The following is a 20,179-nucleotide window of genomic DNA, read 5'->3' as shown; positions in this document are numbered from 1 at the left end:
TACTGGCTATCAGCAGTGGTTTTCTTTCAAGTTTGCTCCCCAGTCCTTTCCGTGATTTTAAATTCTTCATTAATTTGACTGTTTGAAATCAGAGGTTTTATTTCCCTGACAGGTTTGGTAGCAAAAAACAGAAGCTACTCTATAGCAGTCAAACGTAAGGAATTTCATGTGTGAAACAGGCTGATACAGCTGTTGGGAAGGGTGCGACAGCCGATGGTGTTACGTTCTTAAGAGTGCACTGCAAGTGGCTGCAAATTCTCAGCATCTCTCAGTATCTCAGCCATCAATACCCTGGGCCAGCTATCCCACCAAGAGTGGGGCTATATTTGCATCTAGAATGTTTCCCGAAGATTCAAGTGCCCACCTTTTAAAGGCAGTCCCAGTTCATGGAGTTATTGGGAGGTAGTGGCAACTTTAAAGAGGAGGGGCTTGGTGGGAAGTCTTTAGGTTATTGGGTGTGTGCCTTTGAAGGGGATGGCAGGACCCTGGCTCCCTCTTCCTCTATTTTGCTCGTGGCTCTATTGAGGTGAGCAGTTCTGCTCTGCCATGTGCTTCTGTAATAATATGACGCTTGTCACAGGTCCCAAGCACTGGAATCAACTGATCATGGACTGAAACTTCTGAAACCATGAGCCAACATAAATCTTTGTCAGTTGACTAGTTCAGTCATTTTATTACAGTGGTAAAAATCTGACTAACACAGCAGGTAAGGGCAGGGCTGACTCTGGAGAATAATGGTTTTTCTTTTTCTTTTGCCCTCTAAATCTCATGCAAGTACCTCTCTTTGGCAGACTCTAACCTAGATTGACGAAGAGGACTATGGGAAATGTAATCATCTTGGCCGCTCCTCTGTAACAGAGAGACAGGAGAAGGGGGTGACAGCGATGCACAGATGATACAAGTTACTCTAGTACAAATGTATCTCTCATATTTGTTTGCACAAAATAATCAGTTAAGTGTATGTTAAGATTCCCCTCACCCCCTAGCTTTCTATCCTTCTTGAATCACATTTTTTTCCTCCTCATTATGAGCTACACACAACTTAAAGCAATCTGTCTTTCTTCTAGCACACAGGTCTGTCATCTGTTATTATAAACTGAAAAGTGAATTCTTTGTAATATAAATCTGCCCACAGTCACAGCTTTTTCTCATTGTTTTTTTTTTTGCATTTTCTGAGAGCAATAACAGTCATCAAAATTTATGCAGTTCCCCCTTTGTGGAGAATGACAATTTTAGTACATGCATAGACAAAATTAAACTCATAGGAATGGAAAAATCCTTAGCAGCAACACAGTTGGATTTCCCAACCAGTGTTTGAATCTTTATGATCAGAATGGCAAAGAACAAGAAGTATATGTGCTCCTTGCTGCCAGTGGCAGGGCTTGGTAACACACCTCAGTACTTTTCCTGTTAAACCTGAATTGAGCTTTAGAATACTCTTCTATCACTGTCCTCCACCTAGCACCAAAAGGTAACAGCTGCATTCAAGATGGAACCTATTCACCTCCCTGTCAAGTGGCTATCAGTCTGTTACTTTCACACTCCAGTGAGAGTGAACACATCACTTCCCCAAACTTGCTCATTCCATCTGTAGAAAGCTCTTTCTTATTGGGATGGAAATGTGTGCCCCTGTATGTGGCTTCCAATCATTGGTCCTAGTCCTGCTCCCTGAGAGCGCATATAACTAGACCAAATCTGTTTCTATAAATAATTCTTCCAGTACTTGGAGACAAGTCTTTTCTGCTTGAATCTTTTCTTCTCAAAGCTAATAACAATAGTTCAAGTTTCTGAAATCAGTCACTCCTTGTGTTCTTTTACAATTTTGGTAATCATCTGAAAGTTTCCCAACTGCATCACTAAGTTTTCTCTGACGAGTCTCCAACAGACAACCTGTCTACACTAGCAGTATATGGCTGAGCCCCACAACACCTAGCAAATCAGGTATATCCATGACACATTTGGCTGACCAACCTCTGAAAGTTTTCTAGATTGTCTTCAGGGTATCCTTGAGACCATACAGACCAAGTTCAAATTCACTTTCATCAATGGCTTTTCCAGTGCTCAACCAGTTCTCTAACCCTCTGTCAGAACTTAGGTTGTTCTAGCCACCGAATGGAGGTTTTGTAACCAAGGCAGATGGCAGCTCTCTTCTAGGGTGCCCGAGTGCTCTCCCCTCCCCTCCAGACATTTCTTAGATGAATTCTGTTGGTACTTCCACTTTTAGCACCGTGGTCCAAGACAAGTAACAGTCTTCTAATTAGTTTGTTTCTCAACCCAGCAGCTAGAGTGATTCTATTAAATTTCTATTAGTGATTCATATAATTTGTCTTCTCAAATCTTGCAAAGTTTCCCATTTCATTCCAGAAAAAAAAAAAATCCCCCAAACAAATTACTAAAATAGTCTAAAGGCCTCATTGTGTGATGTGTGCCCCTCCCTGGTCCCCTGTCAGCTCTGTACACCCATTTCTCCTCTTGCCCAGCTCTCACTGTGCTGTCTCCTTGCCCTCTCCATCATGCCCAGCTTCCTCCTGCTGAAGGAGCCCCTGAGTGGCTCTCTTACTGTGGTATCAGCATATTTTTAATTCCCTCATCTTCTTATATTTGCCAAATGTTGCCCAGACTATTCTCTCACCACACCCTCACTGATACGCCACCCCTTAATCTGTTCCATGTTTCCTTCTCGTCCACAGCACTCACTGTGCTCTAACACACCAGACTGTTACTTTTCATGCTTGCTTACTGTCCACCACTTTCTGCTGGATGGTGAGCTGTGTAAAGGCATGACCTTGGTCACTTACATAGCCCAAGCACCTACAGTAATGGCTGTCACAGAGCAGATGCTTGAGGATTTATTCAGTGTTGAAGGGACCCTTGGTAAGCTTAAAGCTAACACATCAAGTGACTTTATCTCACTGGGCTCTGCCTCAGACAAAAGCCCTCCAGCCAGCCTTCCCCTCCTATACGCTTGTCCTCTACTACTTTGTGCCTTATCTCCCCTGCCCAATCTCTTACACTCCATGGTATTTTTTTTCAAGACTGTTTTACGCCCTCATCCTCATTCCTGCGCTCAATCCTTCACCCTTATCTCTTCTTTGATTGTAGGGCTCTACTCAGCTCTACTCCTGATCCCCTGAGCTTTTCATACTCTATATTCTTAAAGTCTGGAAATAGGGTTGGTGACCTTTTTGCTTTCTTTGTTTCTTCCTATTTCTCTTTTACCGTTAAGTAAAATACAAGACTGGTAGCAGCCGCTTTTCTTCCTTGAAGCTGTCCCCCACTGACTCCTAGGTGGTTGCCCCATAACTTCTAGTTCTTCACCTACAATCATGCTTTCATCCACATCCATACCATCTCAGTCCCTCATACTCATGGTCAATCCAGACCATGTTATTACCAAAATCTGCCTCACTTTTGAAAGCAGTCTAAATACACTTCTCTCTAATCACAATCTTTCTTTACTTCCACTAAACAAATTCTTTAATCTTAGAAAATTTTCCTTCTCCCATCTCCTCTGCATTATCCTTCTCTGACGGCCTCCTGATATTTCACTTCTTTCTTGACTAAGCTTAGATGCCAAGATCCATCACTTCCTGGGAAGAGCCACTCTAATCTTCATGGATTTTTGCTCTGGTTCATATGGCATAATGCAAACAAATTGAAATAGTGCAAAACCCAAAAACCAACACACCAACGTCTTAGTTTATGTAAGAATGGGAATATATTTAGAAAATTGTCAGGAATAGAATAATGTGAAAGCTGAAGGATCCAATGAACTGTTTTTATGCTATTAGTACATGTGGTGCCACTTATTGATCCACAGAAACATCTGCCATTTTTGCTCAGGACTGTGCAAGTCTCACTGCTGTTTATGTACAGGGGAGCTTCTGTAAGTGATTAAGATGACTAATGTGCTGTTATTTTACAAACTCTGTTATTATAACTGAAAATATTTTTATAACCTACAATAATATCTCTCAAGCTTTCATGAAGCAATGGTTCTAGTGATAGTACAGAAAAACACAGCCCCCAACAGCAACTATGGAACAGAAGTTGGTTGTGATAAAACACAATGAAGAAGGCCAAACATCCACTAAGTTGATAATTTGGGAGAAAGCACTCTACAAAAATTAGACCTAATGAAGGACAAACATAGTGAGAAGTATTAAAATAAAATTATGTTACAATATTATTCATTCATACATCTCCCAAAATAGCTCCTTTATATTTTTTCTTATGGGAAAGTTAGTCTTAACGAATGAATTTCAAATCATGAGATCACTTCAGGAATACATCTATCACACAAATGTAAATGTCTTTCCCAAATCCAGCATTTATCATACCTTTTCCTTGAAATGCTTTCTTTCCCTTGCTATAATGCTGGCATACAGTAAATAGCACAGTAATTATGAGCACAGGCTCTGTAGCCAGACTTCCTGGATCTGAATCTCCCAGCTTAATAATTTTCCAGTTGTGTGTCTTTGACTAGGTTTCTTTGCCTCTCTGTACATCTGTTTTCTCATCTGAAAGACTCAGATGATAACACTGCCCACTTCAAAGGGCTGTTGTGAAGACAGAATGAGTTGATGTAGGTGAATAACGTGAAGCTCTTGTGACACTGAGCAAACACTGAGGAAGGATTAGCTACTGTGGTAACTGTCATCATCGCTACCTTCCCATCAACACTTGATACTTTTAAAATAAATTTGCTTAATTGGGTTTAAAAAATAAGGTGCTTCTCTGTTAATGGTATATGAATTACTCACAGGATATACAGGGATACTCACAGGATATACAGGGATACTCACAGGATGTGCTGCGGTATCCTTCTTTTGCTGTTTTCTTTTGAAAAGCTGCAGAAACGGTCACCACAATTCTGAGTATCAGTACACAGAAGAGTGGGGAATACTTGGCCTTTCTAGCACATGTACTGGTTCAGTGGTACAATTCCAAGTAGAACTTGCTTAGACGATGATGTTACACCAAGTGACATCGCCATCTTACCTTTAGTCTGTCTTTGGGCAGTGCAACAACCCCTTGCTTAATGATCTCTAAGACCCTCTCCACGGAAAGCTCAGCTCCAGCTTGTAGCAACCTTGAGCTAAAGAAGGTGATTACCTGCAATACAAAGAAAGATTTTTTCCAACAAATAGTTTTAAGAAATGTATTTTCAGTAGATGTCTTCCCACATGGTAGTCGATACTGCGTTTACTTGATCCTGCCTTCCTATGTGCAGTCCTGTCTTTTTTAGGGCTTAATGACTACATCAGGACCAAATCTGAACACCAGGGTTGATTATTCATTCTGTGAATTGAGTAGCTTCCTAGATTCTACTCTTTCTTGTGCTGCCCCATGCTGTATTTGTATTTCATTTAGAGAGCAGCACCCAGGAGATGGTGGGAAAAGAAAGCTCAGTCTAAAAACCTGTCACTTTTGAAGCTTAACAGGAGGTCTCAGAACAAGACTTAATAGGATAGGAATTTTAAGTTAATGGCTAAAATGATGTTTTGGGGATTATCTGTTAAATTTAATTTATCCATATCACCCTCATCCCTGATCATCAGAGGGAATCAATGGCAAGCTGTAATTACTCTTGTTTCATGTCACAGCACAACATCAACTATGTAGCAAGACCCTAACATAGTAGTATTCTCGGAATAACATCTAAATATATGTCATTAAAAATTAGGAGAGGCTGGAGATGTAGCTCAGTGGTAGAATACTTGTCTAGCATGTGATAGGCCCTGCATTTAATCTCCAATACTGCCAAGAAATAAAACAGAGCAAAACAAAATAAACAAAAATGAAACAAAAAACCTAAAAGAATGCCGTAACTTTTTAACAAACCATGTTTAAAACCACAACATTAACAAATCAAGAAGACTTATGTTGGACCTGGTGGCACATGCCTATAAACCCACCACTTGGGAGGCTGAGGCAGGAGGATCACAAGTTTGAGGTCAGCCTCAGCAAGTTAGTGAGACCCTGTCTGAAAATTTAAAGAAAAGCAGACAGGGGGAGGCGGCGGCGGCGGCGGTGGTGGCTGGGAAGGTAGCTGAGTGGTAAAGCACATTCTCAGTAACATCCCAACCCCCAACCAAAAGGCCACTTCTGACCCTTTTTATTCAGGAGAGTATTCAGGTGTTTATAGTCACATATGCAAAAATATAAAACTTTGTTTTTAAAACTGAACTTTCCCTTTTACATGTTTTCTATTTTATAGGTAAAATGCATTAAAAGTAATACTTGGCAAATGTTTTCCTTTAAAGTGCTCTTCTAAATATTATTATAGCATACAGGACTATAACTTTTAACTATTCTGTGGAGAGAGTGCTATATTACATGAATGCCACTGAAATACATTTGCTCTGCAAAGACATCCAGGGGAGCAGCACCATCTCCAAGCCTAGGCCTCACAACTTAGGTAATCAGCAAATACAAAGGCAGGTGATGGCTGACTACACCACTTTTCATTCTAGATAAATCACTGTTTTATCTCAAGCAATTTGTTGGTATCAGCTTCTTCACAAATTGCTGATTTTGTCCATAACAGTTTGGTTGTGCTTCTGTGCTTATGAGTCTTATTTTTCCCAAATCAGATTTTAAATTTCTTTTGGTATTCTGAGATTAAAATTCTGTTTATGGAGTTTAGAGGTACACAAAATGATTTTTAACATAGTGAATAAATTTTCGAAGAAAGACACAAATAGGAAACACATTGCAATAATTCTGCTAAAATCCTATTTTAAGATATGCTACAAAGATGTGAAATAAACACTTCCCTTTTGTGTAAATATCCTCACAGGTTTTATTTTTAAAATCTTAATCTTATTTCTTATTTACTTATTTTTTGAGATAGGGTCTTGCTGTGTTGTCCAGGTTGGCTTCAAACACTCTTGCTTCAGCCTCCCAAGTAGCTAAGATTATAGGTGCTTGTTACCATAATCAGCCTTATTTTAAATACAAACAATTTTCTGAGAAAAACATTGGTTAACCATATAAAGTACCATTTTTGTTGGTTAAAAAAAAAGAGGCTACATATTGATAATTTCTTACAGTTTAAATAAATACCTGTGCACAAAATTCTCTTCTTTGATCAAAAAATAGTAGAGTAGGAACATATTTGTTAAAAACACATTCTAAAAAATGAAAAAATATCAGTGAAATAGTAGACATCTGTTTTAGACTTACAATATGATTTTCTTTCTAATATTTACTAAAAGCTGAGATTTTGCTATTGGATGATGTTTAGCTTATAACAATGGAGACAAGGGATAAGTTCCCAGATATGCCTGATCATCAAAGGTGGCTGGGAAGCTTGTGAAACACTGATCCCAGAGCCTAGCCAGAAGCTTTCTATGTAGTTTTCTCCAGGAGATTTTGACCATTAACTAGAATCTAGATCAGAGGTCTTCAAACTTATGATTAAATATGTCTATAAGTTAAAAAAAAAAAAAAAGAGGTACTTGCAATATATGTTCTAATTATTTATGAATTGTATAATACAGTATAGCATTAATGTTTCACATATCATATAATATATAAAAAAGGAATAAAGAGAGTGAGATAAAGACAAAATAAACTAATTTTAAAGATACTTAACTAATGATTAAAAAAACATTTTTTTGTACTCATTAAAATATTTTAAAAATTAATTTGTGCCAGGTTCGACAGGAAGATTGCAAGTTTGAGACCAGTGTCAGCAACATAGGGAAATCCTGTCTCAAAAAAAAAAAAAAGCTGGGGGTTTAGCTCATTGGTAGAGAGCCCTGTGGTTGCAGGTCCCAGTACCACAGAAAGAAAAATTATCTGGATAATTGGCTATCATATATTTCGCTAACCACAAAGGCTTCACATTATCATCAGTAAGCAAAGTATATACTCACAGTAAGACACACTGTTTATTATTGTGGATACAAACCTGTAATGGAAGTAGTCTTCCTGATAATGTTTATGGATCCATTTCTTGTGAGATTATGTTGGTTTGTCACTGCTTCCATATTGATTTCATTTATTTATTATTTATTTATTTATTTATTTATTTTATTGGTTATTCAAAACATTTGGTACCTGCTCTAGGAGGAGGGGGATGTCAGTTCTACCACTGTCTTCTGTCGCGTATTGATATTATTACTGTGCTACCTTCAGTCTGGGGGGCAATTACCAGGAACGCAATACACAATGAACTGTAGAGGAGTGACAAGGTGAGAGCCCATGTGCCAGGCTGCGTGCTGACTCTCTCTCCTCTCTTCCCTCAGGGCACCTGGAGCTCTGGAGTTGATCCCTGGTGTGTTGTCTGTGCCAATACCATCAGTAAAACGAAATCTCTTTATTTTTAAATGAACAAATAAAGCGTTGGCATATTCTTGCCCTGCTTCTCTGGTGCATCCATTTACTCAGGAGATTGATGATCAAGATAACAAAATGCCCGTAATCAGAGCTGAGGGGAACACATGACATTCATACCCTGGCAGACATTATGAGCCAACAAAAGAGTGAGTACTCACATCACCAAATAACAAAGTGATGAGATGACAGTCCTGTTTTGTTCCCTTTGTGGCCTACAATGAGTTGCCTCTAAGTCCCAAGCAGTTTACACCCCACTAGGAGACTTGCAGAGGGGGCATGAGGCTTAGGTTCTAAGAAGACTTCTTCTTCCAAACTCTCATTTGTATATTTTAAAGCTGACATTCTAACGTTTTTGCATTCAAATTGACACTATTTTAGCAAATGACAAAACTACCACTTCCAGAAGGGAAGTATAATTTATACATCAAGAAGGAAAAAAAACGAACCTGCACTGAATGTTTACTATGGACCATGGGCTCTACCTACACTATTTATTTCATTCTTACAGAAATGTTATGAGGCTGATTAAAAAAAAAAAAAAATCCCTGTCCTATTGAGGAGTAAACAGGATCAGTGACAGACGAGGGGCCAGAGTCCCGCCCGTGTCAGGAGCAGAACAGCACTCAGGTCTGGTATACAGCAATTTTTATGTAGCAAAATGGAGCACAGGCTTAATTAGGATTTTTCATTGAACTATGTATCAGGCTTCCCCGCCCCGCCCCGCCATTGTATTTTGAGACAGGGTCTTGCTAAATTGTCCAGGCTGGCCTAGAATTTGCAGTCCTTCTGCCTCAGTCTCCTGAATAGCTGGAATTACAGGTGTATGTACCAGGCTTAATAGTTGTTATTTTTTTTTTAAAACAGGAAACATTTGAGCTAAAAGATGTAGGTGCTTAGCCAAAAAATTCAGATAGAACTAGAGTGAAATACCAGCAAAGAATGTGAAAAAATTCACCCAAGGATATGAACTTGTATTTCCTACGCCCAGTTTAGAATTTTACGTGCATATAACTTTAGTGATGATGATTACAAAAGATAATGTGGTTTTTATAAACTTGCATAGCAACTGTTAAGACTGTTCAAATGGATAAACTTTTTTCCTCTGAAAATGTCTGCACAAATATATAGCAACAGAAAAAAAAATAAAACCTTCAGCTAAAATGGGAATGAGTGCTTTGTTAGTGTAACTCAAAGGAAGGTACTTTTCTATGGTGCGTGCTTCATGACTTTCTCCACCTGCCCTACTTGTCTGCAACTCATGAAATCCAAGTATAGCAAGTTACCTCCCACTATGCTATTAGCCTGGAATCCTGACTGCCCAATGCCATGTTCTGATTAATCAATGTACTCTTGAAGTAATGACAAAATCACAGTTGACTGCCTGTCTTGAAACCCGTGAATGATCATTCCAGCACAGATTTATGGAAATGAACTTTTCTGAGGTAGGTGTATGTACTAGTCAGGCAAATATTCTTCCTTGGCCATTCTCCCAAGAGTCAAAATAGAGTGATCACTTGTTTTTTTATTTTTTATTTTTAACAGATAGAATGCCTTTATTTTGTTTATCTTTATATGGTGCTGAGGATCAAACTCAGTTCCTTTTGTATGTCAGGCAAGTGTTCTGCCGCTGAGCTACAGCCCCAGCCCCTGTTTTTTTTTTTTTTTTTAAAGAGAATATTTAAACTTTTTTTTTTTTTTTGTAGTTGTAGGTGGACAGAATGCCTTTATTTTTATTTGTTTATTTTTATGTGGTGCTGAGGATCAAACTCAGTGCCTCACACATGCTCAGCAAGCCCTCTGCCACTGAGCTACAGCCCCAGCCCTGGATTTTTGTGTTTTAATCAATACATGTATTAACACCCATTCAGCAGTGGAGACCTCCAGAGGATTTACAGGGAAAAATAACAATTTTCTGTCTTCAGAATGTAAGTGGAAAGATAGGTAGCTCAAACATGTATAATTCATAGGTCAGATACAGGGTACATTAGACAATAAACTACTCAAAGTGAAATGACTAAATTGGGCCCTGCCTTGGATATCTAGTAGCACTGAGCCCTGCCAGACACCAAACTCCTTCCAGAGGGAGAATCATGCAGTGGTTCAAAGAACCTACCCAATGTCAGAAGCTTGGGGTTAAATCCCAGCTAAACCTTAAGCCTTGGCAAATTATTCAATTCTATATCTCAGGGTCCTGATCTATAAGCAAGGAAAAAATATAGTGCCTGCCTCATGGGCCTACTGTGAAAAATAAATGTTACCCTCTGCGAAGTGAGAAGTACTTTACACATAGTGGGTGCTTGTATGATGTCAACTACTATCATTATTAGGTGTATTTCAGTATTACCATTTACAAAATTACAGCGTTGCTTTGTGTAAGGCATAGAAACCAACAATGATAAAGCATGTGAAGCAGTCTGTTAATGATGGAACCTATGCATGTTGCTATCACCACTGCCAGTTGACATCATCATGATCTTTGTTGGAATTCTACTTCTGATTTTGTACTGCATGTAGGTGAAAGATCTGTCAGAACTTAGTTTGGTGGCAAAGGTCACCTTAACTACACCAAACAGAACAGCAAGTGAAATTTATCAAAAGTAAATTCCAGGAAAGTCTGTAGGTTAAAACCAAAAGATCACCAGCTTAATACATTGCTGAGGGCTGGCTAAAACCTCTCTGATTTTTAGTTGAATTTATATATAAATATTCTTTTTCAGAAAGTGTAGGTTTTATTATTTTCAGAAATATTAAACTTAGTACCAGATTGAGACAATTTTCTCTAATATTTAGTTTGCAGAATTTTTTTTTCTATTGTGAAAAAATGCTAGGTTTTAACAAAGGCTTTTTCTGCATGTATTGATATGATCATATAGCTTTTCTTTTTTGGTTTGTTAATATGAAGAATTACATTTAGTTTTCTAATGCTGAACCAGCCTTCATTCCTGGGATTAATGCCAATAGATCACAATACATTACTCTTTTGATATATGGCCAATCTGCTAAGCTATTGTCCGAGGATTTCTGAAACTCTGTCCAAGAGCAACCTACAGCCTATGGGCCAATCCTGGCCTGTTGTCTAAAGTTATAAATGAAGTTTTACTGGAATACAGCCATGCCCACTCGTTTATATACTGCCTATGACTGCTACTAAACTCTAACAGTAGAGCTGGGTGGTTGTGACAGAGACAGTGTAGCCCTTAAAACCCCAAATATTTACTATCTAGCCACTTACAGGAAAAATTTGATAACCTCTTTTATAAAGTCAATTATTATATAGAGTGAATCAACAATAACAAAAAGCCTTTTATGTTTGCCTTAGTTTTTACCATTTCAGGAACTCTTTATATCTGTTTGTAGATTCAAGTTTCTATCAGGTATGTTATTTCTTATGTCTGCATAACTTCTTTTTAGCAGTTCTTTATAGTATACACTGCTAGCAATACATGTTCTCCATTTTTGTCTGAAAATGTCTTTATTATGTTTTCAGTTTTTAAAGATATTTGTGGGAGGTATAAATTCTGGGTTAGCAAGATTGTTTTATCTTGATATTTAAAAGATGTCACTCAGTTAATCTGACTTGCAGAGGTTCTATTATTATCTTTATTCCTGTTGTATATAATATTGTACATTACATTTTTCTCTTCTCTGGTTGCATTTTCTCTTTTTTCATTGTTTTTAAGACATATAATTATAAAGTGTGTTGTGGGTTTTTTTTTTTTTTTTTTTTTGGTGGGGGAGAGAGGGAGGTGCTGGGGACTGAACCCAGGCCTCCAGCATGCTGTGCAAGTGCGCTACCACTGACCTATACCCACACCCTCTATTTTGTTTTTTGAATGAACTTTTCCTGGTTTCTCTTAGATTTTTGAATCTTTGGCTTGATATCTTTCAGATTTTGGAAATTCTCAGCCATTCTTTTTTCTAATATTTCTTCTGACCTGTTCTTTTTCTCTTTTCCTTCTAGTACTTCAATTATGTATGTTTAATCATTTGATATTGCCCTATAGCTCTTTTACATCCTTTGTCTCCCTGCCTGACATATTGGGAACTGAATGCAGGGGCACTTTACCCCTGAGATACATCTCTAGCCCATTTATTTATTTATTTATTGGGTACCAGAGACAAGAACTCAGGGGTACTCGACCACTGACCCACAAAATCCCCAGCCCTATTTTGAATTTTATTTAGAGACAGGGTTTCACTGAGTTGCTTAGTGCCTTGCTGTTGCTGAGGCTGGTTTTGAACTAGCAATCCTCCTGCCTCAGCCTCCTGAGCCACTAGGATTACAGGTGTGCACCACCACTCCCGGCTTCAGTCCTTTTACTTTGAGACACAGTCTCACTAAGTTTCTAAGGCTGGCCTCAAACTTGTGATCCCTCAGCCCCAGCCCTTCAGCTAGCTGGGATTGAAGGTGTATGCCACCATATCTGGCTCTGTTCTCATTTTTCACATTTTTTTCTTACTTTGTTTACATAATTCATAATGACCTATATTCAAAATCCCATGTTTCCCCCTTTGACTATGCTCAAGCACACTAATGAGTCAGTCAGGGCAACTCTGTCATGCCAAGGTTTTTACTTCTAGCATTCCCATTTGATTTTTTTCTTAGAGTTTATACATCTGTTTACACAGCTGTCACCTAATCTAACTTTTTCTGTAAAGGCAGTATATATTTTCAGTTCTGTGGTCATAACACAGTCTCTGATACCTATTCTTCTTTTCTAAAACACCCCTTTAAAATGCATAAGATGTTCTTGGTTCACAGGCTGTACAAAGACCAGTCCCAGGCTGGATTTGAGCCATGGTTCATACTTTGTTGATTGTCACACTAGATCTTCCCTCTGTATTGATCATAAAGTCCCTTTCTGATAGTTCCATCTGAATCACCACTGAGTCTAGTTGGGCTGTCTCTAGACAATTACTTTTTTCTTGCCTTTTTGTGCCACATAATGTGTTGGACACAGTGTGCAGAACTGTAGAGACTGAGGTGAAATCTATGCTAGAGGGAATATCTCTTCTTAGCTCAGGTTTGGCACAAGCTAATTTACTCAGAAGGTAAGCTAGATTTGAGTTTTTCTGTTGCTATGGCTGCACTGAGCACACCATATCCTCTAATAATGTTATGTGCTTAGTTAGGACCTAAAGTGCCACAGGTTTTTCAATGTTCCTGCTCTACTCTCTGCTTTCTCGTGTGCCTGGGTCATAAAGCATGCTCTGGATCTTTTCCCTGTGGCAGACTGCTGCTCTGCTGCTGCTTGTAACTCAGAACTTGCCAGACTGGTGACAGGAGGCATTGGGTCCTGTGTTGTCCTGGACCTGCTGTCCTAAGACTTCAGTCTTAAGTGGGCTACATATAGCTGGGCCTACAGCTTGAGATTTTCGCAGCTTTTTCTTGCCTTTTTTCCAATGGCAACGGAACTTTGCGGTGACTCTTGTGGTAGGACATCTCTAACGGTACTTTTGGAGGATACTGGGGCGAGGGCAGTTTCCTGCTGTTTCCCCACAAGTAGGCAAGTAGGGGGTGCTTCCTTCTATCTTTCCCAGACACAAGGAGTCTCTACCCATGCCAGGGGGCAATAAGGAGTGGCTCTTCCTGACCACTCTCTAAATCTGCAATCTCCCACTTCTACTCCAACTCATTCTCATTTCCCTTTCTTCTTGTTCTTCTTTTTCCCCATGAGCATGTTGATGCTATTTAGTAAATGAAGATAAATGAGATAAAGAAGGCTGCAGAAGAAAATTTTTAATTTTGTATTTTGGAGAAAATCAAGAATTATGATTGAACCTATTGAACACTTATGAACTGTCAAATGGACAACAAAATGAGCTAACTGGTGCTCAGTAAGGATGGTCAGATATGGAAGTACACAAGTTCTAAAGTCAATTTTACATTGCCCAGACATAAAATAATTCTTGCCTTTACCATATTATATGACTATTAGAGCTCATTGTATCTGTTCTCTACTCACATTCAGCCACTTCAGGCCTTAAGCAATTAAAAAACTTTTCTCCTGAACTCTCCTGTTTGGCGTGGCAGTTCTGCTTTGTCCTGCTGCTTATGTCAACCAGATCACAGCATCCCATGTTTGGGATTGGAAAAAGAGGGGCCAGTGGGTAATAAAAATGTGGGTACTTGAAAAACATGTCTTGTTCCTTCTGCAGAACTTAGAAGTGCTCCAGGATTAGTCACTCCTGTCTCAGATATTCAGTACTGCTGAATATCTGATGTCTTAACGAAAATACCAATTCTCAACTCCCTGTCAGCTAAAAATAACAGTAGATTCCTAGTCTCCTCCACTAATACTTTTCAAGGTTAACTCCATGAAAGAAAAAAAGGCATGCTTTTAAGCCCAAATTTCAGGGTATTTAGGAAGGTAGGGGGAAGGTAAAGTGCTGAAAAAGGCAAAAAGCAGAAATGTTATTTACATCTTTATCAACTACAATTCTTTTCTAAATACATGAAAGGAATTTAAAAAATTTTAAAGAATTTCCAGTGCGCCCAGTACAATTTTGGATGATAGTTATTTGACAAAAAATTGCTGAAAAACCTGCTCATTTTGAGTCTGTTTCTCCAAGTGAATAATGAAAACATGGGATGTAGAATGAGAAGATCTGGATTCAAGCAGTAGAGTGACTCAGAGGCTGAGTGACACTCTACCAACGATTTATTTCTCCTCTCTAGGCCCTGCACTGCCTCCCTCCCAGGGAGGGAGGGAAAGTCAATGAGATCTGCATATGCAAAAAACCAGCAAGGATCAAGGTGAGCAGATAAAGTGATCACCTAAGACAGTGATGCTTAGGGAGGGGATTTGTAGTTGGTTTTCTTATCTGTCGAATGGGATGATAACTGTGGTTTATGTGGTTTAAGGGGAGCAAAAGAGATAATGAAAGCACTTGGCCTCACAAGGCAGTAGCTAGTCAAAGGGTTACCCTGACAATGCACTTTTTACTGAAACAGGTGAAGTATCAGTAAGTCACTTATTCTTGTGACACTGACAGGAAAGTTGGCACAGGGGGCACATGTTTGGATATATGTCCAAATGAATACACTGCTTTTATAATTCCATAGTGCTATATACAGTGTGGCCCTTACTATACCTCCTCACTTGCACTCTGTACTGTTCTCTGAGACTGTTTCAAATGGATGTGATTTAAGTGCTTCAATGGTTCTTGTATGTCCTCACAAAAATAATATAGTTGTTCAAAGACATTTTTAAGCTTGTCAATAGCATTGTTGGTAAGAATGATCTTCACGTTTATGAATGGTGGCATAAAGACTGATTTGACACTGTTAGAAGTGATCTCAAGGGAGAAAGTAAATAGTGGAAGCTCGAGGCATGTAGGTCTGATGAGACATTTGCAGGGAGTAAACATGTAAACCAATGAGAACCTGCAGGCGCAGCTGGCGAGCAGGAGCGCAATCAGGCGCAACTACAGACACTGGCTTGCTTTATCGCCAGACTATCTGGGTTTGACTGCTGGCTCTAGCACTTTCTGAATGTGTGACTGTGAACAAGTTAATTAATCTTTCTAAACTGGTTTCTTTATCTGTAAATTGAGGATTAAAATGTAATATACCTCACAGGTTTATTTTTAAATTAGGATTAAGATAATGCATGTAAATGCTTAGCAGGCATGCAATAAAAGCTAGCAATGACAATGAGGAGGAGGTATAGGAGGGAAAGGAGGAGGAGAACAGGATCAGGTGTTTTTGGATGTGGTTTAAATAGAATTTTAAAGCTAAATAATCCAAATGATATGTTATCGTATAATAATCTATCACCTATGACATCCAAGACCATGGGAGAGGGTCAGAGAACTCTGGGTTAGTCTTTTGAGAAATGCAAAGAAAACACTGGCAATCCCAGTGAAAGTTCTTTGGAATTAATCAGAGAGCATTACCCCCGAATATAATTGGTGTACATTATCAGGCATATATCAGTACATAGTTCAGGTGCCTATCCTTAAAAAAAGACAAAACAAAAAGGAAGGTATGGAAAAAGAAACTGAAATCAGAGAGTGCCAGAGAAAGGCATAAGTTAGGATATAGATGTAACAGAGGACTGTCATTAAGGCAGATTCAAATGAATAGGACAACAAAGATTAGAAACACAAAGGTTGAAAAGGATTGTGTTAGTCAGCTTTTTATTGCTGTGACCGAAATACTCAATGAGAACAATTTAGAGGAGGAAGTTTATTTGGGCTCATAGTATCAAAGGTGGGCTGAGTATAGTGCTCTAGGCCCAAGGTGAGGCAGGACATCATGGTGGATAGTCCAGGAGAAGGAAAGCTGCTCCCCTCATGACTGGCCAGGAAGCAGAGGGAAAGTGGAGAAAGGCTGGACACAGTGGCATACGCCTGTATTACCAGAAGCTCAGGAGACTGAGGCAGGAGGATTGCAAGTTCAAAGCTAGCCTCACCAACTTAGTGAGGCCCTAAGCAACTTAGCGAGGCTATTTCAAAATAAAATATAAGAAGGGGCGGGGATGTGGCTCAGAGGTTAAGTGCCCCTGAGTTCAATCCCTGGTACCCCAAAGAAAAGAAGAAAGTGGGGAAGGTGTCACAGAAAAGAACAACCCTTTCCAGGGCATGCCCCCTGTGACCACTTCCTCCAGCCACCTGTTCTGTTACCATTCAAGCTATGATGCACTAATTGGGTTAGAGTCCTCACAATCCAGTCACTTTACCTCTGAACATCCTTGTAATAACACAGGAACTTTTCAGGGATACTTCATATCCAAACCATAAGAAGGATATATTAAATATTTTTATGATGTAAAGATCTGGATAAATCTTGGAAAACCAGAAATAAGCTCTACCCTAGAGCTTGAAAGTGACAACATGTATAAACAAATATAAGAACATACTATTTTACCACTGCAATGCCTATGTCTGGGTGATATTCTTAGGCCAATTACATATCAAGAATGTTGAGACCATAAAAGGCCATGCTTGACATCAGGTTAATTTAAAAGGATAAAAGGTCAGGAAAAAAAAAAGCATGCTAATAACATAGCCACAGATTTTTGTTTTCCTTGAAAATCCTTACAATAGTTTTGGGACTGAAATTTGGCCCCTCAATGACAGTTCAGATCAAGAGAATGAGACTGCTATGGGTGGATGCAGCAGGCACCCTAGCTTGGAAACCATGTCTCAAATTGAAAACAATACCCTGTGAAAGTCTTAGCTTCTGGGTTCCTGAAAAGAACATGCCTGGTTATAAGAGTTCTCTTGCTCAGAGAAGCCCAAAGCTATTGCTTCCTATCAGGTATTTATAGTTCCTCTCAGTGCAGACTCAGCTTACCCATCACATATCATTTTATCATATTATCATTTTACCATAGCAGGGACACTGGTGACGCAGCTGACATCCACTTTCATTAGTTTTCTAATGAACTGAGTGAGGAATAGCTTAACTCAAGGACAATTTCTGGTGTATAAGGAAGAAATTTGTTAAACTTTTACTCTGAGGTATCATGAATATTAAACAAGCGTTTTACTTCTAAAAATAGAACGAGCAAGAAACAGAAATGAGGGGCTGGGACTGGGACTCAGCCGTAGAGTGCTCATCTTGCATGTGTGAGGCCCTGAGTTCAATCCTCAGCACCACATTAATAAAAATAAATAAACAAACAAATAAATGAATGAATGTTAAAAAAGAAAGAAATAGAAATGAATCTACAGTGGTACAAAGTAGCTTTTTTAGAAATAAATAAAATAAATAAATAGTCTATTAAAGTTGCCTTCACACACACAAAAAAAACCCACTTCTGTTCAACATTATAATCCATAAGACTGCTGTTAGGATCAGCTGTTAGTAAGGGATGAAGGCTCTCTCTGCCTTCTTTCTGGACAGTTTCTTTGTAAGTCAGAATCAGAGCAGGGATTGTTTTGCCCATCCCTGGTGTTTCTGCATTCTCATCTTTTACCAAAGCATACAATTAACATTAATTATTTAACTATAAGCCACCGTCTACCCAGTCTAGAGTTCAGTTTCCTCCTCCAAGTGCCTAACATAATTAACCAAGGTTCAGCAAATCATGAAATCACCTGAGAACACAAGATCAAGAAGTGGAAAAGCTTCAAGAAAATAGATCATACATAAAGGAAGAAGAAAAACATTTTCAAGCAGGAAGGCTAAAACATTTTTTAAAAATCTTTGGCCAGCCTCAGCAACTTAGTGAGGTCCTAAGCAACTCAGTGAAACTCCATCTCTAAATAAAATATAAAACAGGGTTGGAGATGTGGCTTACCGGCTAAGTGCCCCTGGCTTTGATTCCCAGTATCCAAAAAATAAAATACAATAAATAAATAAATACTAAATATCTAGAAGAAAGAACTTTGAACGTTCTCAACAAAGAAATGATAAATGTTCTGAGGTGATGAGGATGTAAATTACCCATATTTAATCATTACACATTATATACATTTATTGAAATATCACATTATACCCTATATATATGTACAATTATGTATCAACTTTAAAAAAATCAACATCATATCATCCTTTTCCAAAAAGTTAATGTAGTATATGATAATAAACTGTCTACAAACATGAAACCATAAACCAAGAAAGAGGAAGACACAGGAGTTAGGTTTGACCAAAGGAAAACAGTGAGGGAAATTCCCAGGAAGCCACTGTAGCTGTGCAGGAGAACCAGAGCACACTGTGTGCAGCAAGAATCAGATCCCCAAGGAAATATGGAGCAGAATGTCCCCTGATCTCTTTTATCATTTTGAGAGAAGACATTTGTTAGAAGACTCTGTAGCTGTGTTAGTGATTGCTAGACACCAAAAATCTAGAGCATAATGGAATATAGTAATAAAGTGTAATATTAATAAGAAACATAAATACTTCAATAGAAAAACTGGCAAAAGATTTGCATAGGCACTTTACAAAACAGAAAATCCAAATGAACACTAAACCTATGAAACATACTCATTCTCAGTAAAAAAGGAACTACAAACTAAAACTGTAATGAGATGCCATTACAAAATTGGCAAAACTATTAAAGCTAGGATGTTAAGCAACAGGAATTCTTATACACTGTAGCCTGGAATGTAAAATGGTAAAATCTGGTACAGTTTGGATATGAGATGTTCCCCCCAAAGCCCCTGTGTTAATGCAGAATATTCAGAAGTGAAATGGATGGTGAGAGCTGTAACCTCATCAGTCCATCCTAGTGTGAATGGACTGGGTGGTAACTGTAGGCAGGTGGGGCGTGGCGGGAGGAACTGGGTCCCTTCTCCGACTTCCCTCTCTCTGCTTCCTGGCTGTCATTTGTGATGCAGCACTCCTCCAACACTCCTTTCTCCTATGACATTCTATCTCACCTTGGGACCAAAGCAATCTCTGAAACTATGAACCAAAATAAACTTTCTCTCCCCTAAGTTGTTCTTGTCAGGTATGTTGGTTATAGCGACTGCAAAGTTGATTAACATATACTCCAGGGTAAACCCTTTAGGGTATGAGACAGGTCATATAACAATTCCATTATTGCATAGACACTCTAGTGAAAGGCACATACTTATGCTTAGTTATTATTGAAATTATAATATTTGCTTGTGTGACAGTTTATTATCAAATAATTTCCTAGATGTAAGTAACACAAAAACAGGGTGTTGGCTCTTTAGTAAACTTTAGTGTCTAATGCCATGAATCACATTAGTCATTCAAAAAATATTTATGGAACCAAATTTGATCTGAAAACAAATAGCAATAGAAAATTTAATCAAAATCTTTTTGGAAAGGACAGGAAGCAAAAGTTCATAGACCTGTAAAAAATTTTCAATCATACTAGTAATTAGAAAAATAAAAATAAAAATGATGAAATAC

General features: G+C 38.5%; 1 protein-coding gene across 2 annotated transcripts in view; it reads right to left on the bottom strand.

The window, feature by feature from the left end:
• Nucleotides 1-20,179, bottom strand: part of Dym (dymeclin) — a 354,439-nt gene that overhangs the window by 51,803 nt on the left and 282,457 nt on the right. For both annotated transcript variants that reach the window (XM_076836810.2, XM_076836811.2), the window contains exon 16: nucleotides 5,002-5,115. In XM_076836810.2, the coding sequence (XP_076692925.1) occupies nucleotides 5,002-5,115 (114 nt within the window). The remainder of the gene's footprint in view (nucleotides 1-5,001; nucleotides 5,116-20,179) is intronic.

This window comes from Callospermophilus lateralis, chromosome 17 (genome assembly GCF_048772815.1).
Source record: "Callospermophilus lateralis isolate mCalLat2 chromosome 17, mCalLat2.hap1, whole genome shotgun sequence".
NCBI lineage: Eukaryota > Metazoa > Chordata > Mammalia > Rodentia > Sciuridae > Callospermophilus > Callospermophilus lateralis.
Note: the sequence above shows the minus strand (reverse complement) of the source record. Positions and strands in the feature narration are given on the sequence as shown.